A 26,161-nucleotide genomic window follows, 5' to 3' on the forward strand; every position below is an offset into this window, starting at 1 on the left:
TATATATATATTTATTAGGGATACACCGAATCCACTATTTTGGATTTGGCTGAACCCCCATATCCTTTTCGTCCGAATACCGAACCAAATACTAATTTGCATATGCAAATTAAGGGTTGGAAAGGGAAAAAATTTTTTACTTCTTGTTTTGTGACAAAAAGTAACGCGATTTTCCTCCCCGCCCCTAATTTCCGTATGCAAATTAGGATTCGGTTCGGCCGGGCAGATGGATTCGGCCAAATCAAAATCCTGCTGAAAAATCTAATCCTGGACTCGGTGCATCCCTAATATATATATATATATATATATATATATATATATATATATATATATATATATATCTATATATATATCTATATATCTATCTATCTATCTATATGGAACAAGACTACATTTAATGGCACCACTGCTCCTTGTCTGTATGCAGAGCCCTCTCTGTGATGAAAAGGGCCAAAAACTTAAAATTATAGAATGAAATAACTAATATTGAAGCATGGATGCAGCTTTGTAAAAAAATGAAGATGCAGGGAAATTGAACTCTTTTTCCCTATTTGTTTATGTAGCTTCTCAGCAGCTCTGACAAATGGCAGTAAATCTCTGGTGGTAATACTAAAACAGGGCTGATTAACATAGGTGCTATATTGAACCAGTGTAGCTATCCATAGCAACCAATTCATTTTCAAATTGCAGTAGGCTGACCAGAACTTGTTGCTGATTGGCTCCCATTAGTAACTGCACTGATAAAATTTAGCACCAATGTTAGAAAATTGACTGTCAAGTCACTGATTTTGAAGGCTGTTAAAACTGCAGATTAAAATTCAAAAACTCACCTTAATCCGACTGACAGCTTCCTGTGCTTGCATCATACGCACGTTCTTAGAAGGGGTCTTGTCGGAAAGCAGTTGTGTAGAACCGAGGTAATTGGCAGCAAAAATAATTCCATCAATTAGGTCTTCTGGATCACAGGGTCCGGGCACTGGAACAAAATTTTGAGATTTCTATGTATTCTATGTGCACAATAAAGTCTCGAAAAGTTCCTTTTATTATTGTAGTATTATAAAACACAGCAGGATCTGACTTTTGATAATGTCAGAGACATCAAGGTAGAATTCCTGGACTGAACCAGTGGAAGAGTTACAACTTCAGAGTTATGCAATGGTACCCCTAATCTGGAAACCACTGTTTTTTAATTGCTTGCACCTGATCCTAACTAAGCTGCATGAATCCTTATTGGTGGCAACACAATCCTACTGGGTTAAATGTTGAAATGATTATCCATGATTTTGTGATACAAATTACTTAGAGATCCCTTATCCGGAAAACCCAAGCACTAAATTTTTTTTAGTGTGTTTAGACACAGAGAAAATGTCAAGGGTCAATTTAAAACAAGTAACCTAGATTTATATCTTTATTTTAATAGGTAAAGTTATAATAATATATGAAAATACTTCAGCAGCACTCCGATTATGGTGAAAAAATTGGAACTTTATTCGTGCCTCAAGCTAAGCTAGGCACGAATAAAGTTCCAATTTTTTCACCATAATCGGAGTGCTGCTGAAGTATTTTCTTGTACGTGAACCAGACCTGGGCAGACAGGGTCACAGACGGCACCCGACGCTGCAAAGAGCGGTGAGAGAGTGTGTGTGTAGCACTACTTTGTGTTTTTTGGGTTATAATAATATATGTTATAAAAGGTGCAACGTTGTCTACAGGTCTGCAGGTAGTATTTACTGATTATCTGTTTTAAAGCAAGGACCTTATTGGCTGCTATGTTTTACTGCACCTGGGCAAATGTTGCACCTTTTATTTCACATGAGGACAAGATCTAAAAAGTAGATGAATCCACTGAGTTTTCAGCTGGCAGAATGGAAAAGTCATAGCTCTAGTACTAACCAAGGTTTATCTTCACTGTAAAACAAATCTTTAAATTCTGTGGATTTGTATAAAATGCTTGCTCTAGATGTTAAAATTAATTTCAACATTAAATAAACCCAATAGGTTGGGTTTACTTCCAATAAGGATTAATTAATTATATTATGTATTGTTTGGTTTAAGTACAAGGTACTGTTTTATTACTACAGAGAAAAAACAAATAATTGTGGATTATTTGTAAAACGGAGTCTATGGGAGATGTCATTCCCATAATTCAGAGCTTTCTGGATAACAGGTGTCCGGATAATAGATTCCATACCTACTCCTATAATTGTTTTTATCTGTTGGCGATTTAACAATAGTATGGTAAATTGTAGAGATTATTCTGAACAGTGAATCATCCCAATATTTGTTTTTATCTGTGAGTGGAAGCAGCTTCAATTTCTTACACTCAAAACCTCTAAGATTAATGGGTCATTTTGAAGGTCATTTAATCACTTGAGTGTTTCTGAGAAGAAGTCTGCTTGTCATTGCCAAATGTGCTTTATACAGTGTGTTTCCCATAGACCTCTATGAAATGGCAGCTACAGCTCAGCTTGGGCATCATTACAGCATCTCAACAGCCACAGACATTGATACTTACCTTCAACGTAGGTTGGGAATGAAGCCAAGCTCTTCCTTGACTGTAATTAAGACAAAGAGTGTTTAATTTAGACAAAGGAAGCCACAAAAGAAGTACATAAAGCTGTTCCGTGCAAAAACAGAAATAAAAGCATTCCCAAAACACAGTCCACCAGCAGTTTGTTAAAAAAAAAGAATTCGATTTTTTTCAAACGATTAGAAGTTATTTAGTGAATTATGTGCAGACGTGTTTATTAGTGTGTTTAGGTAATTAGGGAGTTCTCAAGTGTATTTGCAGATTCCTGATAATCTGAGAATTCTTGCAAACACTGCATGCTACCTCAGTAGTCACTGCCTAGGTGACAGTCAGCGAGTTTCTGGGCTTCCAGCGCAGCTGCAATTAAAATTACAGTAAAGTATTCACAACACAAAAAATATTACGGTACCCAAGGGTGTGCAGGTAGTTTTATGAAGCGACACTTTCAGCATTGAAAGCTGAAGCAAAAAGCTTCTTTTATTTCCTTCTAAACCTGCTGCTGTAAAACATGGAGTCACTCATATAGGAGAGTTGAGCTGCAAATCAGTGTATACCAATAATCCCACCCTCAGCCCCAAATAAAGTACACCCCAGGTGAACTCTCTTTCCATTAACATTGTCTAGTGCAGTGGTCCCCAACCATTGGCTAGCGAGTAACATGTTGCTCACCAACCCCTTGGATGTTTTTCCCAGTGGCCTCAAAGCAGGTGCTTATTTTTAAAATCCTGGCTTGGATGCAACTTCTGGTTGCATAAAAACCAGGTTTATGGCCAAACAGAGCACATAGTACGCTGAGAGTCCCCATAGAGCTGCCAAATAGCCAATCAAAGACTTTATTTGGCATCCCCAGGAACTTTTTTTCAAGCTTGTGTTGCTCCCCATTTGAATGTGGGGCACGGTAAAAAAGCACGAGTTGTGGAGCTGGGATTAATTTGGGGTATTTGGAGTCAAATCATTTTTGGCAACTCTGACGCGTAATAACTTTAAATACAAAGCACTAAAAATAATCAAATCAGATTTAAGAGCTTCTGTGAAGGAGGATATGGCAGAAGCAATTCTGTTTCTAAGGACAAAACTCTAGTTCATGTTCGATTGTATTTAACAGCTATATGCCAGGTTCAATTAATATACAAGTTGTTTTAGGTTTATCAATTGTGTCTGGTTTATGTAGTTGATCCTTCATTTTGGTTTAGAACTACCAATGGAGGTGGTTAATATTTTTGAACTTTAGCAGTGATAAAATGCCTTATATGTTGTGTACTTAACTTCTTTCAATCAACATGGAAATTACATTAGGAACAGTAACACCAAAAAAATGAATGTGTTCTAAAGTAATTAACATATAATATACAGTTAGCATCTACTGGTAAATGCTGGGTGTTTGCTTCAGAAAGTCTACTATAGTTTATATAAACAAGCTGCTGCGTAGCCATGGGAGCAGCCATTCAAGATATGAAAAAGAATAAAAGCACACGTTACATAGCACATAACAGATAAACCCTGTCCAATACAATGGTGTTTTAACTGTTATGCACTATGTAGCCTGTGCCTTTTCTCCTTTTTCCAGCTTGAATGGCTGCCCCCAACAAAAATATTTCCATGAGTTCAACACATCAAAATAGCATTGTTTGTGATATTATACCATTGGGTCATTCCGTATTGAAGGTTCATATGAATGAGTATTATGATCCTAATCATACCTGCCAAGTGTTAATCTGGTTTTCATAGGAAAGCTACAGTGTCTGGGCAGATAAAGTATGATCCAATGATGTGGCATACCAACTTTTACCTATAGACAGCACCCAAGAGAACACATTTCGGTGTGCAATATATACTGCCTTTAACACCCACATAAGGAGAGAAACATCTGCCCAGTCATTTTAGCGTCTTTCCCAACCTAAGGATGCCAAAGACCCGGCTGTACTTTAAAGAACTGGAATACCAGAGTGCCATTTACAGCCGTTTGGTTGCCAACAGCCTCAGTGACAGTAATAATGGCAGGCATTTATAGCAAGTCTCCACTGAGACAATGGCTTTTCGGGCACGACTACAGCTGCAGACTGAGCCAGTTATGCATTCAGTCTTTGGAGAAATATAGCAGATGGAAAATATATATTTAGCTTGTAATATATGCATTAGGCAAACTTACTGGGAAATATAAAATGAAGAGATCCTGCCTTTTAAGTCAGTGATGATTAGCAATATTAACAGAAATGTGCTCACAAGACATTTCATTGCAATATGATAATAATTACCCAGTGCAACCTAAATTAAAATAAGCTGCCTATGTCTACATTTTACATTTTCATAGAATGGAAGAGAAAATTATTTTTCAGACTCCCCAAAAACTACAAATTTAATTTCTATGGACTTTAAATATAAATTAACAAAATATACTGCACTCACAGGTTTTAGCATTAAAAAAAAACGAAAAATAAATCGATTGCATAATTGACCTCACTCAGGGACAAACAAACAACAAATACAAAGAAATAATACATGAATATTGTGTAATAATATCTTAGCGATGACACTGGTCATATTGTTTACTAAAACTTATGTATAATAACAAATAATGTACCTCATTTGTAACGCATGATGACAGTACAAGTCACCTTGTACTGTAGCATGTCTTATATGGTCATGTAATGTCTCTAACATCCTTATATTTTCAATAGGAGGTACATAATTCTCTCTGGGGGATGCATCAAATCCCAGATTCTGTTGGGATCCAGCCAAATCAGAGCCTTTTTCAGCAGGAATCAAAGTGCCTGGCCAAACCCAAGCCTACAAATTATGTGACTATGTCACACAAGCACCCTGATTTTTTTCTCTCCCTTACTTGCACTAATTTACATATGCAAATTATAGTTTCAGTATAGTTTTCAGTTCTCAATTTGGTGGAATCCTTGATTACAGAATTGAGATTTGACCTAATCTCAAAAAACTGAATTTGTTGCATCCCTGTTCCATATACTAAATATGTGGGTGATTGTGTCATCAGTGTTACAGAAACCAAAGAGGCCAATACAAAACCTCTATAGAACAGCACCAAAATGTATGACTGTTTTTTAAGGTATTGGTCCTGTTATCCAGTATGCTTGGGACATAGGGTTTTCTTGAAATGGATGTTTCTTTAATTTGGCTCTTCATACCTCAAGTCTACTAAAAATCATGTAAACAATAAATAAACCCAATAGGCTGGGTTTGCTTCCAGCAAGGATTAATTATATCTTAATTGGGATCAAGTACAAGTTGTTGTTTTATTATTACAGAGAAAAAGCAAATCATTTTTTAAAATTTGGAATATTTGGATAAAATTGAGTCTATGGGAGACGGCCTTTCCGTAATTTGGATGCTTTTTCGGTAGTGGGTTTCCATACCTGTATTACATTAAAATTACATATATATATATAGTTATTACTTAATATGCATTTTGTCAGAATCCCATATGACTTTTAGACTGGTTTGTGACAAAGAGCAAGCTCACTGTTTCACTTACTTCACTTGTTTCTAACTTACTAGTTACTATGGTTGAACTTGATGAATGTGTGTCTTTTTTCAACCTAACTTACTGTGTTTGTCTGTGTGTGTGAATATATATACCAGTAGGTAGGGGTCAGGCAAAAAAGTTCTACAGATGAAATACAGGGAAATGACCTACCTCCTTGTTTGTAGATGACTCTGCTGCATCACATGCATTTTGATGATTTTGCCGATTTGTTGATTCAGCCCCCTGGGGTGACGAAGAATCAGGAGATGGAGACTAAACACAGCAAAGAAGACAGTAATGATTCAGAGAAAGTAAAAGACAGCAACACTTTATTTACACATGTAAAAAAACTGTTTCTAACGCCACCGTTTTTCACATTCCTCCAATTTTTTTTTCTGATTCAGTTTATCACATTTCCACCACCCTACCAAAGTGAGGAGATCATCCCTATGAGGGGGAGAAAATGTCTAGGGTGTTATGTTTCCCCTTTATAATTGGGACCAACCTCAAATCGTAAAGCTACAAGTACCAGAGAAGCAACCAGAGGGCTGCAGGATGAAAGATTTGTGAAGTCTGCATTACAATATTATTGCTGGTGTTGTTGTCCTTCACAACTCCATCAACGTTAAGTGATGCTCTAAAAGTAATTCATGTGTCTGATGTACCACTACTGAAGATGGGTTAACTAAGCAGCAAATCATTAAGTAATGACATTCTATTGAGAAAAAAGCTTCAGGGCAACATTTCTGGAATGGTGGGAAAGATGCAGCAACTGCATAATTTTCTGCATTCTAGTTTGAACACTGATTATCTGCTTTTTAGTGCCCAGTTAAACTAGAACCAAACCCTTAATTTCACTTTAATGGGCTGGATAATTTAATGTGACGCATGAATTAACAAATGATGCAATAATTGTTTTTGTTGTGCTCAAATTTGTGTTCAGATTTGGTTAATTATTCATGCAGTATTCATGTGAAGGAGTCAGTGTATCGGTAAATCCAAAAATCAGTTTCAGTGCTTGCCTACTTTTGGCTGATAGATGGTCTATAATACCCATGTAATACTCCTAGGTTTTGTATCAATGTTGTGTCAGATACTGTTGGCTTCTATCAACAAAGACAACTGTCAATACAGTGCCATTCCTGGGGATGCTGCCTCCTGAGGCAGGAGCCTTAATGCTGCCACCCCTCCTGCTCTGCACTTACAACGTTTGCGTTGGAGCAGGCCAAAGTGGAGCTGCGTCACTAGTGCAGTGAACACAATTGAGCGCACTGTAATAGCAAAAATGATTTTCCGAAAAAAAAATGGAAATTTGGCAGAACTAAAGTCTAACTAAAGAAGTAGGGTAGAAATGGTTTAAATGTTTTAGGCTTCTGTACCAGCCCAAGGCAACCACATCCCTTTAGCAGGGGTGATCTGTGTCTCTAAAGATGCCCCAGTAGCACCTCATCTTCTTTTCTGCTGATTCACTGCACATGCTCTGTGCTGCTGTCACTTACTGAGTTTAGGGACCCACTCACAATATTACAGTACACTTAGAATATAAATGTCACAGTATAAAGTTGGTTAGTAATTAATAAAGATAATTACTACAGGGCAGCACATACTCCAGTGCAATTAGCATCAGAATGTAATAATTAGCCCTATAGCATCAGCTTTTATTACAGACCAAGCTTATTTTCAGATTGATAATTTGAGATGACCCCTAAGCTTAGCTTGTCAAAGCTGCTCAGAGCCTATTTAGCATGTGAGTGTCGCGGACACTTTCCAAGATGGTGACCTCCTGTGACAATTTTGAAGTCCTGGATTTTTAGCCATATTCCTTTTTAGGGTTTAGTTCTCCTTTAAAGCTACCAGAGGTGGCCTTTTGCCACCTCTGGTAACTGGTCGCTCTTTGCAGTTTGAAAAGTGAATAGTCACAGCCTAATATATGCATTAATACAAATGCAAAATAGATGACATCAAATGGGCTAATCTAAATTTTTTAAAATAATTTCCTTTTTTTCTGTGCTAATTAAACATTACCTTGTACTTGATCCAAACAAAGATATTATTAATCCTTATTGGATGCAGAGCCAGCCAATTGTATTTAATATTTACATGATCTTCTAGTAGCCTTAAGGTATTAAAGTATACAAATTAAGGAAAGATCCGTTTTCAGAAAACCCCAGGTCCCTAGCGTTCTTGATATGCATTGTAATTAAAAGGTGGCAGAAGGTTCTGCATTTGGTTCGTAGTTATTCTTCACATAAAATCTGACATTGGTATATCTGATTTGTATTCCTTCCTCCTACTTTATTTTTTCTATTGATGGCAAGTTCATTAACCTTTTCAACTCAGGTAGTTTTTGGTTCCTTATCCTTTCAGATTATATTAAAACCATGGTCAAGCCTTTCACTTCTTTCTGCGCACTATTGAAAAAGAAACCAATCACAACCAACAATTATAATGCTCATCCACATCCTATTCCTTCTACACTACTGCTACAAACTGGCCTCCCAAATTCCAAACTCTCCCTCAGAGCTGTCACAGCTGAATATTTTTGCAAACCAGAAGTGACATCACCACGCATGCACAGTGACTCTTTGAAGCCCTTGATTGTCCATTGCTCATGGGCACATCACTCTGTTGACTTCACTGAATGCGTCTGTGCATGCGGATATAACATAGTTGTTTAAATACATTCCTGGTAGACTCCTCCTTTACTCCACCGGAGGGAATCCTCCCTCAGTCTCTTCAATGATAAAATCAAAAACTATGGCTACCTCTTGGAACACTTGCATTACATCTGGCTCTGTCCTGGAAATTTTGAGGCAGTGACAACCACTATACTTTTCGGATCCTACCATGAACATAACAACACAGACAACATCTACTGTGGGTGTAGGATTGTGGAGAGCCTGATTGTGGTCCTGACTAATGAAAAATATCTATATATCTATCTATAAATATATATATATATATATATATATATATATATCTATAAATAGAGATATATATATATATATATTATATAATTCCCAGTTAGAAAGCACTCATGGCAAATCGCTCACATCATCGTTGGAGTAAAATTGTATATTTTATTTTAATCGTTCATTAAAATATATCGACGCGCTTCGATCTACAGAAGATCGTCATCAGGATATATATAAATTTGTGAGTGCACAAAACAGATCTAGTAATGGCATTAAAGCTGCCAAGAGCTCTTCTTGTATTGAGATATTTGTGGTTTCTGCTTCAAGAAACACTGAATAGTTGACTTTTGTATAACAAAATTCCATGAAACTGAGAAAAAAAAAGCCAAAAATAAAACTGTGAGCAATACTAGCAAGCTCTGCATTGCAGTGATTTTGGTTAAGGTTTGCACTAATCAAGTGTTTTTTACTGCACTGTAAAACCACAGGCAATTTTAGACTGCAAATAAAACAAATACACAATTTGAACCAAAGCCCAAGCAGAGTTTTAAAAAAATCCATTATCACAGGTTAAGCACAACCCTTCAGCCAAGTGCTCTGCAGAGAAAGGCAAACAAACGTTGCCAATATCAGATGAATGAGTTGTAAGAATTAGAGAAGTAGTGATGAGCCTACTGGCACAGACCAAATGTATTTGTGACAAACCAAATTAGTGGAAGAGTGTTCAGTTCAGATGATGGTCAACTAGGGACTTGCTACTCCTATGGCAATCCAATCAGATGTAGATTATTTCTGGTTTGGATGTCCTTGTTGGGGGATAACTAATATGGGCATGAAAGCAAAAATGTACCAGACAAAGAGCCAAGAAGAGGCATCATTCAGAAATGCCTCTGTTTCACCCAAGCAACATTCACAGACATAACTAGCACAGAATAAATGCAAACATGCAAAGAAAAAATGTCACTGATATAGGCATACACCGAGACTGTAGTGGATGCTACATTCTATTTCATAAATAGGCTTCACTTATTTTTCTTATACTTTTTGGAATATAAATGGTTTATTAGTAGACAACCTTATATTTTTTCCTAAAACAAACTTAACCATGCTGTTTGTCAGTCATTTAGATCAGGTGAAATCTACCAGTGACTAACAGCATGAGTGTCTTGTTGGCACCTTAAACAAACATACATTATGCTGAAAAAATCAACTGTAAGAAAAACGACTTCTGTTCTTGACAGATTTAATAAACATCCTCTAGAGCAGTGATCCCCAACCAGTGGCTTATGAGCAACGTGTTGCTCACCAACCCCTTGGATGTTGCTCCCAGTGGCCTCAAAGCAGGTGCTTATTTTTCAATTCCAGGTTTGGAGGCAAGTTTGTGTTAAAACCCAGATGTACTGCCAAACATAGACTCCTGTAGGCTGCCAGTCCACATAGGGGCCAATCACAGCCCTTATTTATTTTTCATGCTGGTGTTGCTCCCCAACTCTTTTTACATTTGAATATGGCTCACTGGTTGTTGACCGCTGCTCTAGAGATTGTCAATGACACACATGCTCACTTCTTGGGTGATGAAATTCTTGAAAAACCTTGGAGCGGCTGCCTACTCAAATCTCCATTGGCAACTAAACATCCCATGTGCAATGTCCCTTTGCCTGAATAGAGGTAGTTCCACTTTAAGGTGAGTAACAGACCCAGGGACTGTTAATAACCCAGAAATATAAAGGAAATTAAATAGTTTTTCTCCATCAAAGCGTGGGCTGGCCACATTTGGTCACATGTATGCAATTTATAATAAGAGAATCTCCCAGCTTGCTTAGTATGCAAATGCATGTGACATCACACACACACACAAAATAAGCAAGCTGGGACACTATGTCTAATTTGCATGCATGTTTAAGGTGCCGCTACTGTTCTATGGTATGCTATGCCTGTATACTATAAATAGAAAAAAGTTGGACATCTTTAGAATTAATACAAAAACTGTTCAAAATGCTATTTAGTAGTTGAACAATCATCATTGTGTGTCAATGTATTCATTCCCCCTCCCAAAGCCTGATTTTCATATCCCAGAGCCCTCCTTGATAATCCCTTTTCAAAAGAAGGGGGCATAATCTAATGGACAGTGATGTCCCTGGGGCTTGGTCATCCAAAAGTGGGTGAAACAAGATAAAAGCAAATCAATCCTCTCATTTTTTCAATTTGCCTATATACAGAGAAATATACCATCAATGTCATAGGAGAAAGATGACAGAGAAAATGTAATAGGAGCTCTTCTTTACTATAGACAATTTAGCAAAAAAGTTTGGTTTTAGCATCCAACCAACTCCTTTTAAAAAAAAACAAAAAACATAAGCCTTCTTGAACTGATAGAAAAAGTGGAAGAGGAAACTAAATTCCTTAAAAAAAAAATAAGCACTTAAAGGTTATGTCAATATCTTAAACTTGACTTAATTATTACTATTTGCAACTTGAATTGATACAGGATTTAATTTTTAATGGTTCTCTTGGGACCAAAAATAATAATTTCTTATATATTTTTTTGTACCATTTACAGTATCTCTACCTATTTCCCCTTACAACTTAGTGACTTCCCCACAGAGTCTGAGGGTTACATAGTGCCCACCTAAGCATAAGTCATAAATTAATTATCATATACTTATTATTAAGCTACATGGGTTCTAAAAACCTCTGACTTCCATGTTTACTGGAAATCATCATCAATTTAACAACTCACTGTTATGTGCTGTATCAATATACTGTATAATAAAAACTATACTTACATCTTCATCACGATAGTGTGCTTGATAATTCCAAAAATTCTCCATGTCGTTCAGTGCCTTGATATAATAAAGAGTAATATCTAAAGATCTAATAAAATAAAGAGTAATATCTAAAGAAGTCTACCCATGTGAACCTAAATGAGTACACTGGTGTTGGGTATTTGGCAGCATTGTGCAACAACTCAATAATGCAAGGAGCAGTAATTGGAGATGGAGGAAGACTCGGTTATCGGAGAACGGTATTATGAAAGTACAAATTATTTTCCATGAAACCGTGTGCAAGTATTGTCACTACTGCCTCACAGATTAACATGTCAAGTTTTCACTAAGAAGTGGGTTTCATGACTATTTTTGATTTGTCCCATACTATAATTATATTATGGATGCAAACTTAACCAAAAGCCAAATTATTTGCTCATTTCAAGGTCTCTTCTCAATAATCAGTTTTCTAGCATTTCCATTTTGTAATCAAAATCGTAGCCCTCTTCAATAATTCTTAGACTACAGCTTTAAGTGATAACAATACATCCTTGAGTGAATGTGAATTGAATCATGCAGTACTTTTAAAACTCAGCAGAGTCTTAAACATGAATGGTAAAAGCACTGGGGGGGGGGGGTGTTACCAGGGGCTTGCATGAGATACATTTTCGTCATGTCATTTATACTGTGTCATTAAATACAATATTGCTATTTGAAAAATCAATAGAAATATTAAAAAACAGGATGCTGGCCTGGGGTACTGTTCCCTGAGCTTTGTATGCACCTGCCCACTGTAGAAATTCTTGCAATTCTATTGATTTTCTCCTTTATCTTAGCCTAGGCTTGGGCTTGCCCGTGCACACCATACTAAATTTTACTATACAACTTTCCACTGGGAATAGAAGATGGAGGTGCAGCGCTTCCAAAAAAATGGTCTAGGAAAAAAACTTTTGGAAATACCCCAGTGAATTAGCCTTTACTTGCCCTTTAAAGTAGTAGACTTGAAAGAAACATAGCTACATATACATTTCCAAAAATTGTAATGACAACCAAAATAATTACTTTTCTGCAGAACAATTAATTTTAGATGACAGAAATAACCTCTAGTTGCCTGATAATAATCAGCAATATTGTGTTAAATATCTTAGGGGACTAGATTGCAAGCTCCACTAGAGCACGGACTGGTCTGTGATAAGGAATTCTTAATGATTGGACAATGATATATTGATCAATATTTATCAAATTCATCAGCTAGCGGAATTGATTCCTAAAAAAAATCATAAAGTCTGGGAATCATGTAAGTGCATAGATTGAACTTGAATTATGTATGATTTGGAAAGCATATTGGCAGCGAATCTGTTCAGACCATGGGAACATGGTCAATTTCTATCTATATAAATATAAAATATCTATATAAATATAAAAAACGTTTATTGCAGAGACAGAATTGTATTGACACATATGTGTTTTTTTTGCATATTTAGAGCCCATGCATAGGGAGAACCCAATTTTCCTCATTCATCATAAATACGGTAGTCCCTACTCCTCGACTGATAACCAACTTTTTCTTCTCATTACCATGTTTTTCTTTGACGCATTTGCTCTGCACATCAGGTAACAGTTTCTAAACAGAAAGAATGTGTAAGGCCTTGCAGCAGCTAATAAAATTAAAGCACTACAAGCAGGTCAAAATAAACATTATGGTTAAATACCAATTTTAACTTTAAATATGGAAGCTTATGAAAAATGTATCTTAGACGGCTGTGCTGTGCCATCGCATAGAGTATTCATTTAAACAGTAATTGTAGAAGATTCATCTGCAGCGGGTGTCCCTAGTTAGAGAAATACAACTACAAACAGCAGGCCATATAATCTTGACTTCTGACTATGTCATACATATATAATGAACAGTTATAAAGGGTTTCACAGTCCAGTGTGCTGTATATGCACTGGGTGCCAATAACAATCTTTAATATTTAATGTTTATAAAAACCCTTTGTTCGACTATGTTCAGCAGTGTTCTGCAAGCTACAATATTCATTTATTAAAGGTAGTTGCTGCTAACCCAAGAGCATGTACAGAATGGCTTCAATACGTTGAATTGTCAGGGTGTGCAACTTTTTTCCAAATAGAACAGTAAATGGTACAAGCAAGGCCAAACGCTTACAGTAAAGTAAAGTATGCTCCAAAGCTGGTATCATGGGAGATATTTCATAATACTATGGGTAAACTATATAGCTTTTCACAGCAGTCAGAATGAGGGTCAATAGACTACTGAAAACACATAAAAAGTATTAAAAAATAGGATGCTATCATTACTCTCATTCCTTCGAGATCATATCAGGTCAGTACCTATTCGAGGACATTCAGTTTAGACTGCCCATGTCTCATTCATGGTCTTGTCCTGCTGCATTGGGTTTCATAATACACATTATTTGAGTTTACTGAAAGAGGTAGGTACTATGAATAGGGTCAGGCCTGGCACTGGCTGGCAGTGGTGTAAGTCAGATGAAGCTCATGTGAAATAAGCATATGATAAGAACATGGGTCAAAAGTTGCTACTTCTATCAGGTGACTTTGTCTGTTTCATAAATTGTGTTTTTCTCAGTAATATTCCATTGGTACTTCCCTTTCATAAATTGTTTGTAAAAGGTGAAATAACTCAAACTACAAAAGTAGCCAGAGCTGGCCTTTAATTTAATCCTCTATATAAAGACTAAAATTATTGGGAAATATCAAGCCTCACAAATTTTGCTTCTATAAAACAAGTGAGTATTTAGTGGAAATCTGAACTCCAGTGTAATATATGCTTACTGAATACAAAGAGAAGTGCTAGACTGCATACTTCCTAATACAATCACCATATGTAACGTTACCCTATAGGGGACAGCTTCTGGGATAACATATGGTATGAAAGTATGCAAGGTAGAACCTTGAACATAATTAGAAATATATTTATAAAGTATTATAAATACACCATAAATGTCAACTCTGCAATATTAGAGTCATTAATCTGACCTTAATATTTTAATAGCATAAAAAAATGAATAGGAGAAAAATGTTCAATATTCATTTACAGTTAAATGAACATCACATCTTCCAAAAAATTTAAAGATGAATACTGACAATATACTTTGAGTCTGCCAAGATTTCAGCCCTACATAGTACATTATTCAATGAGGCTACATACAGAATATAAGGGGGAGTGCTGGAATACAGTACATGAAAGGTAGGGCTGCAGAAATTTCAGAATAGGCCCACAAAGTAAAGGAATGGGAATACAATAAATTATGTATTGTTAGACTTCTCCACAAATTTCCATAAACAGTTACAGGGGAATTCCTGCAGAATGGTTTGCTCTACAGGGTCAGACTGGCCTACCCCTACTGGGATCTCCCAGTGGGCTCAGCCCCAGTCTACGACAATTCCCACTGTGAGATACCATTTGGCACTATATCCAATAATGAACCCACTGTATCAGGTGATCTCTAGGAGACTGGTTCTAATCCCGGTACTCTGCTGCATGCAGGAATGAGAAAGTTATATAATCTGCGCTCAGATGAAAGGTGTTTTATGCACAGATTGGTTAAACTCACATTTGTTTTGTACAGAACATATAGTTCATGTCATGCTTTTTATATTCCAGCAGATTAGGCAATAAATGATCATTTGAATCTTGCTGCACGAGTATACTGATGAATCAGCACAAAGCCATCTGCTTAATGCAATTAAATCCACAATGTTAACCACACAATTTTTTGGGCTGAATATATTGCTGCGAGTTCCACAGCAGTAGGTTTTTTTAGGGAGGGGAACGGATCGTGGTTTTGAATTTGCAGGCGCCTGAGAGCATCCAAGCTGTGCTCTGCTCAGTTTCCAGGCTAATTTATTCTAAAGTTCATTCTGCACCTGAAACCTGTTTAATAATGCAAAGCAGGCTTGTATTCTGCCTTATAAATTATGAATTTTATGCACAATGGACCAATGCCACGCCACAGTTTTATCACGTAGGAGCCAAAATCTGATCAGCCATGTCGTATTTTATTATGTTCACATTTCTGACCTGACATTTAAATCGTTTCATTATATAATGGGCTTATAACAGAGGATAGCAAATATTGAAGAATTAAGTTCAGGAAGTTGTAGAATGGCAGTGTCAATGTAGTTGCTGGTTAAGAATGTGGAGTGCTGTAGTTCATACTAGTTTCCTAGGCCTCTTATACTTTGAAATGCAAGTTTCAGCTCACCTACGTAAAAAATCTAATGATCATTTAATTCTGTCTGGTCAAGGAGCATTCATATCTGCATTTTAGCCGTTTTGGTTCCATTCCAGCTGCTGCATTTATTTGTGTTTGACACGAGTTAAAGGGAGATGTGAGCATTGAGCCCACAAAAAAGCACTGCCATTGACATGGTAATGAAATGAGGACATTTAGGGGCATATTTATTAGGGCTCTTACACATGAGAGTTTTTACCTGCGCTCCCCTGCGTTCCGTTTTTCGGCGTTCAGCCGCAGGGGAGCGCAGGAATAGACGCATTTAATTATTTCAAATGGGGCTGTACTCACACAGGCGCATGTAGGCGCCGAACGCAGGTTGAGACGCAACATGCTGCATTTTTCCTGCGTTCGGCACCTACATGCGCCTGTGTGAGTACAGCCCCATTTGAAATAATTAAATGCGTCTATTCCTGCGCTTCCCTGCGGCTGAACGCCGAAAAACGGAACGCAGGGGAGCGCAGGTAAAAACGCTCATGTGTAAGAGCCCTTATGCTGTGTAAAAAACTGCAGGATAATACACTAAACATCACCAGGCTTGTAAAAAAAAAACAGCATAAAAAACAATGGAAATTCTTTCTTTCTATGCATTTTTCCTTCAACTGACTTCTACTGAAAGCAATGTAAAATAATAGCACCAAACTTGGCATTCGCATGGTGCAAAATTACACACACCATGTGATATTTTAAACAGCAAATTTAGTTTTACACAGCATAATAAATATGCCCCTTGGTCCTGTTGTGAGCCGCATCAACTCACAGATGACATTTTTATTGCTACTGCACTTGCACATTCATACAAATGGAAAGGACAGAGGTGGTGGTAGATAGAAAAAAGATTGTTTATTTGCAGTGGTGAGTTCCCTGGATTATGAGAATTTCTTAATTTTGCAGCAGCCAGGTTTTGCACATGTATTGCCTCATTTAGGAAAAGGGGAGAGGTGCTGCTAAGCCCATTCTCCACAGGTCTGTTATATTTCAGAAAAACTATGGGTGTCCACAGTCCCAGTGTAACCACTCAAAATACCCTAGCAACCATGCATTGATTTGAATAAGAGACTGGACTATGAATAGGAGAGGGTCTAAATAAAAAGAGGAGTGATAAAAAGTAGAAACATTTGTAGCCTTACAGAGCATTTGTTTTTTAGATGGGGACCCTCTGAAGAGAGTCAGAAGACAAATAATTAATAAACTATAATAAATAAATAATGAAGGCCAATAGAAAAGTTGCTAAGAATTGGCCATTCTATAACATACTAAAAGTTAACTTAAAGGTGAACCACCCCTTTAAGAGTCGATACAGCTGTTTATTGCAGTAGGGCCAAACTGCATCTAGGTTAGTGAATTTCCCCCTGCCATATAATTTTTTTGGAACTGCGCAGTGGGGACATAAGCATGACATGTGAGTGATTCGTAATTTGCTCAGCTCTACACCACATACTTGATGGAATATATTGTACTTAATAGGTTAAATTGTATTTAATAGGTGTAAGTGATGATATAACTCCCAAGCAACTCGTTTTCTGGTGTGTGTGTGTTCCACTGACCTGTACCCATGAGTGCATACGATTTGTACAATTCTTATATGTGGCTCAAAAACTATATATAAAACTACATATACTTTGTTCCATTTCTAATAATATGGCACCCAAGTAACATTTTGCAACCCATCAGAATTATAAGGAAGAAACAAGTTTGGACACAAGAATAGTATAGAGAATATTTCTCACATGTACGGCATGATTTTGTACAATTTCAGATTGAGAGGGTTCAAGGACATTCTGGCTCCAGCTATTCATGGCACTGTCTTTATATGGCAGAAAATAAACAGAAATGTTTCTCTGAATATCTGTCAGGCTAATGCCAGCCTCTAAGATAAATGAGCCTAACAGCAGCATGACTATTTCATTTAAATTCAACAGCTGATCCACTGGCCTTAAAGTGACAATCAGACCACTGATTTATGGCATATCTGATGAATTGGTGAGTATAATATGAAGAGACACACTGCATACATTATGTGCTTACAGTTAAAGGGTAAAACTACACTTATTCACAAGTACAGTTCATCTAGCAACTATTTTTCTCTTAAACAGTAGGACGATCGATCTGCACTATCCCGAAGGTAGACTAATATTAAATCTGCCCCCATGGATTTGTTTCTACTGGCAATTCTGTGTGTTTTTGAGATTATCTGCATTGCAACCTGAGGTCAACTGGATAGTAGAACATACAAAAAATAATACATTTCAACATACTGAAGGAATGGAGGCAAATGTTGTACACAAAACACATGGTCATTCTACACCAACTACTCCAAAAATTATTATTTTACTTGGTAACTCAAATACTTAATAATTGTGTGGTTTCAAAATATACCACATTTTAAAGGAGAACTAAAGTTTAACTAAAGAATTAGCTAGAAACGTTGTACATTATGTTTTAGGCTTCTGTACCAGCCCAAGACAACCACAGCCCTTTAGAAGTAAAAGATTTGTCTCTAAAGATGCACCTGTAGCTCCCCATCTTCTTTTCTGCAGATTTACTGCACATGCTCTGTGCTGCTGTCACTTACTGAGCTTAGGGATCCACTCACAATATACAGTATACATAGAATATACATTTCACAATATAAGGCTGATTTGTAATTAATACATATAATTAATACATGACAGCAAAGAAACCAGTGCAATTAGCATCAGAATTAAATTAGCCCTGTGGCATCATCTTATATTACAGGCACACCTCATTTTCTGCTTCATAATTTGTGACGACCCCTAAGCTTAGCTTCTCAACAGCTGCTCAGAGCCCATTGAGCATGTGTCACAGACACTTTCCAAGATGGTGGCCTCCTGTGACAAGTTTGAAGTCCTAGATCAGTGCTGTCCAACTTCTGTGGTACCGAGGGCCGGAATTTTTCTGGACTACATGGTTGAGGGCCCATAATGGAACCCAGTGTTAACTACTCCCTGTTTTTAAACCATATCCATGTTACCACAAGACCATGTCCATATTAATGGTGGTAGCACACCAAAAAACCAAATGGTTGGTGCTCACTGTAGGGATATCACTGATCACTCATATGTGAAAAAGTTTAGTCACATTAAATCCATATGCTTCCTCCTCCCCCTGTGGATAACACAGCACTCCCAGTACATGATTAAACATCTAAGGGGCCAGCATAGGGCAGGCAGAGTATGGCACACCAATAGAGCATAGGGCAGGCAGAGTGTGAACAATGCAGGGGGGATTACATGTGTGAACAATACAGGGGATTACAGCCTGAATTTAAGGTTTAAACAATGCAGGGGGTAATACATCTCTGTAGTGATACCTTTTAAATGTTACACATGGTAACAGACACAGCAGGCAGACTTTCATGTGGGGGGCCACACAAAGGGGGTCACGGGCACCAGTTGGACAGCACTGTCCTAGATCATTGCTGCTATTGAGAAGCAGAAACTTTAGGCTGGTGCAATAAATTCAGTATATAAAATATGTCTTTTTTAACTATATTCATTTAGGGATTAGTTTACCTTTAAGGTAATGTCCCTGTAAAGATTTAATATTAATGGCAAATAATAAAGTGCAGGAAATACTAATATTGCTCCAAACAACTTGTGAAGATAGCCACTGACATGGGGAGACATTTATCAAGGGTCGAATTTCAAATTCATGTGAGTTTTTTTAAACTCCCCTAAACTCCCATGACTTTGACTTTGTTAATAAAATTGTTTTATTCGGATGTCAGGAAGGCTACAAACATCACCAAATTGATCCCTGGACCTCTCCCATTGACTTGTACAGTAATTTAGGTTTTAGGTGGCGAATAGTCAAATTCAAATTCTTAGAGGGCCAGAGTAAGATAAATCTCGAAATTTGAATTAGAATTAAAACTCACACTGGATAATTCACAATTCGAATTTGAGAGAGTTTTGACCAAAAAAAATCTGGAAAACTTGAATTTTCACTTCAACCCTTAATAAATCTGCCCCTTGACTTGAAGGTAAACCACCCCTTTAACAATATTCTTTCCAGACAGAAGCTAACCATTCAGGAAACCTTGTTGGCTGCAAGGAACTGCCCCCTCCTTCTGGTTTCTTCTTTACTTTCTCTAATCTCCCTCTTTCTGTTTCTATATCCCTAGGGGTTTTGCTGTATTTGTTATGCTTATTATACTTAATTAGAAAAAAATGATTCAATTTCTTTTGAGAGCCAGTACTGACATTGCCCTGCCTTTTGTCCTTGGTGCACACTTGCAGACTAGCAGGATTTTGTTACAGAAGACTACATAAATCAAGGCTCACCAGGTTTAAGAAACACAAAATTAGGTTGCTTATCCTGTAACATTTCTATAAAAAGCATTGTTGCTGGCCTGCATACATTAGACTTTTTTTTCCCTCACTAAAATCTAGTGTGTTTGTATTTGGTCAAAAATAAATTAGATCTATATAATCGAAGGACACGTTTTGAATATATGTTTGAAATACCACATACAATAGTTAACACTGTTACACTTACCTCTAAAAAAATAGATTTAATTAAAGGGAATCTGTAACTAAAATAAAATTGGTTTTGTCACTGACTTAAGTTGAGACACATCAGCCCTGCTGAAAAACACCTTCACAATTAACAGGTACTCCCCTTTATAGACAGGCACATGCAACTTAACTGGATCTTCTGTGAGCAAAAATATTTCACCGTTGGATGCCTGGAGCTTTACAGTCATATGTCATTAATTTGAATTTTATAGCAATCAGCTAAATCTGAAAATTGTATTCAACTAAATCATAGATTTGGTGACTCCATTTTATTCTATAAATATATTTTAGGGTGTAAAAGCAAAGAAACATTTGCAATTGGTCCTTTACAAATGACCAGTTATAGGCCCAGTACCAGTGACCAGATCTGAATGAATGACTGCCTGCCTTGAAGATTTCAAGAAATCCTCACTTGAGAAAAGAAAAACTCCATTAACACATGTAGATTTGTCTTATTGGCTCATGAGAGGAGTATTCTCTTGTTCTCATGTGAAGCTTCCCCAAGCAACTACTATTTAGGAACTTCAGGAGGCTGAATATTACCTAGTTCGTCTGGCAGATCATAAACATAAACACTAAATTCAGGGATATTTAAGATGCAATAAAATCAAATGCAATGATGGGTTCCAAAATAAATAATTTCTGAAAATAATTACTACTCTTTGCACAGAAAGGGAATGTGATTATATTCCATTATGAAAGCAGTCACTAATATCCAAGAAATTAAAATTTGTTCAACAGGAAGAGGCACATTTATCAAGATTGAATTTTGATTTCATGCGAGTTTTTAAAACCTCCCCTAAACTCCCATAGATTCGAAATTCGACCAATTGAAATTTAGTAATAACATAGAATTTTTTAAACTCGGATGAATGGAATTCAATGATGTTCTCTATTAAAATCAAATTAATTTCAAATTTTAAAAGGAAGGCTGCAAACAACTCCAAATTGATCCCTGGACCTTTCCCACTGACTTAAACAGCAATTCAGCAGGTTTCAGGTGGTGAATAGTCGAATTCCAGTTCGAGTTCTTAAAGGGCCAGAGTATGATAATTCTTGAAAATCTATTTTTTTTTTAAAAAAACTGAAATCGAATTTGTATAACTCCCTAGTCGAATTTGGCAGTTTTTTACCCTAAAAAAATTTGAATTTTCAATTCGATCATTGATGAATCTGCCCCTAAGTGTCATTGGTATCATGCACTTTTTATTTTTCATTCCTTAAAACTATTTCAAGAGGGAGAAATACATGTGCTTATTTGTTTGTGGATAAGTCTAATGACGTGTTACTATACATCAAGCCCTTGGGAGAAGGCACATAGAATTTTGTATGGGTTGTCGCCCTACATCATTTATTGTGAAGCAGAAAATGAAGTCACATTGTGCCTTAGATTTCTGTTTCACAATGAATGATGTAGGTCGATAACTTTCTTTTATGTAGAATGTTACACATTATTTATTTGTCATAACAAAAGTCTTCAATTACATAATGATTAAAGTGATTGTCCACCTTCCACACACTTTTTCAGTTGTTTTGCGATTGTTCTCCAGAAATAAAGAATTTTCTCAATTGCTTTCCATTTATTATATTTTACTGTTTCATTCTGGCAGCTCAGTAATTCAGGTGCAGATTCTGCGCTGTTACAATTTTGCAACATTTAGTTACATTTCTCAGCAGCATCTCTGGAATATTAGCAACTTTTGTATCAATGCTAACAGCTAAACAGTTAAAGGGCACCTGTTGGGCAAAAATTTTATCCCCAAACAAATGTGCGGGCTAATAGAGCCCGCAATCCGGTTGGGGATAACAGTAGTTTTTTTGTTTGTTTTTTTTAAAAATGCCCCTTGCCAGCATTAGGCTACCCGCACCAGAAGGGAGCTCCCAGTGGGAGCAGCCACGTCTGGCCACTTGCATGTGCATAACGCCCATGTGATGTCACGCGCATGCACATGATGAGCAATTCAGGGCAGCTTTTCATTATGCACATGCGAGTGACCGGACATGGCTGCTTGCACCCGGAGTTCCCTGCCAGTGCGGGTAGCCTAGCGCTGGCGGGGGGCATTTTTTTTTTTTAAAAACAACTGTTATCCCCGAACAGAACATTTTTACCCAACAGGTGCCCTTTAATGAAACCCAGGGATTCTGCTCAACAGGGACAAAGATAACAAATGTATCAACTAAATGTATCAATTTAGAACAGTTTAGAGAGTCGCCGACCCTGTCCCTCCCAGAGCTGCTTTAGAAAGGTGAAAAATGAGACCTCTCACTTCAATATTAGAAAAACAGTCACACATAGACAACAGAAAGTAATTTATTTCTTAAACCAACTGAACTGAAAAAAGTGTTGGAAGGTGAACAACCCCTTTAATGTTTTCATATTTTGTCATAAAAATACATAATGGTAAAAATCGTGTTAGAGCTACTGATTATTATATATTTTCTATAGGTGTATATATATATATATATATATATATATATATATATATATATATATATATATATATACACACACACACACAAATGATGTTCTCTATTATAATTGAATAAAACAAAACTTTTTACCCATGAAAATCTGCATACTATTTTGATAAATGTATTGACATTGAATGGTATGCGCCACATACTATCATCATAAAACTGTTAGAAGCAAAAAGAAGGTGGTTATAAAACTGTGAATATTTAAGTACTCTGCATACTACATATACTTACATCTCCACCTAGTGGCCTTTGGTCATCACAGTCCTTTGTTGGACTAATGTCTTGCCTCATCACCCAGATAGGTTCCTTTGGCTCATCAGGAGTGTATGGGGAACGAACTGTCCTTGTCTTTACTTCTTCAATCGCCTCCTTAATGTCCTTAATGGCTAGTGAGATGGCATCCCTCTTCTCCTTACTATACCTCTGAACTATCTCTCCTGTATTTGAAGAAGTTTTGGAACAAGATGACAGATTTCCATTAGTCACATGGCAAGGTTCAACTATGTCCAGATTTTGTTCTGCTTCTGGCATGTCCTCTGCTGCTTTGTCCAGACTTTGAGAACTCATGCTTTGTTTAACCTCTGCCACAATCTGATCTATATCTTCCTCTTGCTCATAACTGTCCATTCTTGGGTATGGTGCAAATTCTGCCTCTTTCTCAGGGCTGTCAGACTCCCCATCAGACCGTTCATCGTAATGGTGAAGACGTGCACCAAGTGCTTCCTTCCTATAGTTGTCAGCTTCCTCTCTTTCCTGCTCATAAAGTCTAAGGCCCTCTCTAATATCCAGTTCAGGGGTGTCTCCTATTTCCTCATACACATGCTCTTGCAGTCCATAATCTGCATAAGGTTCCGCATATTGCTCATCCTCTCCCCTGTGAAATAGCCGATGGGTGTAGACATATCCAGAGTAGGCGGCATTAAGAGCTTCCTCCTGATCGAGACCATGGAAATGTAAATGATTAGGAAGAGTTCGGTTGTGCAGGACTTCCCCATGTTCTGCCTCTGCATTCTCAGTGTACTCTTCAGACTCTGGTCTGTACTGAATAGCATAGGCACTCTCATCATCATTCTCCTGGATTCGGTCCACATCATATCCATCTGTCTGTACTGCAATCACGTCTCCCTCAGCTGTATCTGTGTGGTTGTGGAAACCACTCTCTGTGCTTGCAGATCGGGCAAGGGTGCCATCTTCCTCTTGTCCAGATTGTCCCTCCTGCTCTTCAGATACCTGCCGCAAGTTTGGAGGAACAAACTGGTGTTGCTCTTCCTCCACCTCTGGGTGCTCAAGGTCAGCTTCCACTGACTCATTAATGTCAGCACTTCCAGGCTCGTCGCTCACCTCTACCCCTTGTGATCCCTCTAAGTGGTTCATGGCTGGTTCACAGCAGTCAGTCTTATAGTGTAAACATCTTTGTTCTGTACTAAAAAAGAAAAGTTGAAATCTGGTTGAAATTTAGCAGCAAGCAGCCATGGTGTTAGCATTCAAATCTAAGAATACAAAAACTGGGTAAGTGTTCTATAAGCATCTTGTTATATTTTTCTCACTGGTCTAGATGTGTCGAAAATCCCTGCCAACAAAAACCTGTTTGGACTTCTCAGTCTGTCTGTATTTTCAGTTTAATACCCTAAAGCAAAACAACCCTATTAAAAAGCAGCATTTGCAGAAATCCTTCCAACATCCTCACTTTTTACTGTCTATTTACTCAAATACAATGTTATCATGCGGTTCTCTGGACACTGCAGGAAAGCAAAGTAGATGTATGAACAGTTATACAGCGCAGAACAGAATAACAGCAGCAAATACATAATTATTCTAAATCTGTCAGAGCTGGTATAGCTTGAAGACATAAAATAAAGAAAACAGGTTGGTGCATTATATTGCTTTAACTTTTTATGTTTATTTTAAAGGTTACGCTATAAACAAAGCAGTAAAGCATATTAATTGTGACTTTAAAATTCCACAGCTTGTATAATTCTGGCAATGTTATGGCTTTAATAGTAAGAATAACTATCAACCCAAAGTAATCAAGTTTAAATATTGCGATTTATTTAAAAACATAGTTCAAACTATTTTTTATTGGATTTGCTAAATCTTTCTGCATTGGTCTAAATTTTCTTGGTATAGATCAGGGAACCTGTGAGCAACATTCAGAAGTAAAAGGAGTTGGGGAGCAACACAAACATGAAAAATGTTCTTGGGGTGCCAAATAAGCGCTGTGATTGGCTATTTGAATTGTCAACCTACATTGAGGCTCTGTACAGCTGGTTTTCATACAACTAAAATTTGCCTCCAAGCCTGGAATTCAAAAATAAGCACCTGCTTTGAGGTCACTGGGAGCAACATCCAAGGGGTTGGAGAGCAACATGTTGCTCACAAGCTACTGGTTGGGGATCACTGGTATAGATCAACGGGGAAAAATGAGCTTGGTTTACCCATGCATTCTTCAGAAAGGCAACAGCAAGGAAGACGCAACACTCGACATAAGTACATTTATATAGTTTCCAACATTGTGGCAAATAATAGCGGGGGAGCAAACTGAAAGCCAGACAGGTTGACATATGACATCAATGCTAATTTGCTATCTTGGGAATTCATGAAACAATAGCAGGGTGAATGTATCAATGATCATTTATACATCAGCATATGTTATGAGCTTGGAACTAATGATGAAAATAAAAAGGCCCTTGTACCTTTTCTCATGAGAAAGCACAATGGGGCATGGCCAAGCAATCAAAAGCGTGAGTAAGATATGGCATGCCTGGTTGGGGGTGGGCCAGAATGTTTGAAGGTCGTCTAACTTTTCTCTACTAAAGGCAACATGTGAAATGTGACCGAGGCCTATCGATATATACGGACTGAAACTGACTTCTGCACTTTTACTCGTGGTGGGATGCCTAGTTCGACATGCCCACTTTAGTAACACTCTGAGCCGAACGCGGGTGACCCTTCCCCTCTTTACTCTTCCTTTTCCTCGGTTTGCCCCGAGGCTCTATCTCTCTTGACTCTTTCTCTTTCTTTTTCTTTGTAACTGGATGTTTAAAATGCAATAAAGAAAATCTGTTAAAAAAAAAGCGTGAGTATAGGTAAATGCAGCTTGGAGCTGAAATGATCAAACAAAGCAGTTACACAAACAACTCCCTGCATCTCTTCATAGTCCAA

General features: G+C 37.3%; 1 protein-coding gene across 3 annotated transcripts in view; it reads right to left on the reverse strand.

Moving 5' to 3' along the window:
* Nucleotides 1-26,161, reverse strand: part of apba1.L (amyloid beta (A4) precursor protein-binding, family A, member 1 L homeolog) — a 94,985-nt gene that overhangs the window by 26,464 nt on the left and 42,360 nt on the right. For 2 of the 3 annotated variants that reach the window (XM_018258752.2, XM_018258743.2), the window contains exons 2-6: nt 23,231-24,422; nt 11,725-11,781; nt 6,195-6,296; nt 2,516-2,555; nt 831-976 (exon numbers count right to left, since the gene is read on the reverse strand). In XM_018258752.2, the coding sequence (XP_018114241.1) occupies nt 831-976; nt 2,516-2,555; nt 6,195-6,296; nt 11,725-11,781; nt 23,231-24,373 (1,488 nt within the window). In that variant the 5' untranslated portion in view covers nt 24,374-24,422. The remainder of the gene's footprint in view (nt 1-830; nt 977-2,515; nt 2,556-6,194; nt 6,297-11,724; nt 11,782-23,230; nt 24,423-26,161) is intronic. The other variant, XM_018258734.2, reaches the window with a different exon arrangement.

Source organism: Xenopus laevis, chromosome 1L, assembly GCF_017654675.1.
Source record: "Xenopus laevis strain J_2021 chromosome 1L, Xenopus_laevis_v10.1, whole genome shotgun sequence".
Taxonomy (NCBI): Eukaryota; Metazoa; Chordata; class Amphibia; order Anura; family Pipidae; genus Xenopus; species Xenopus laevis.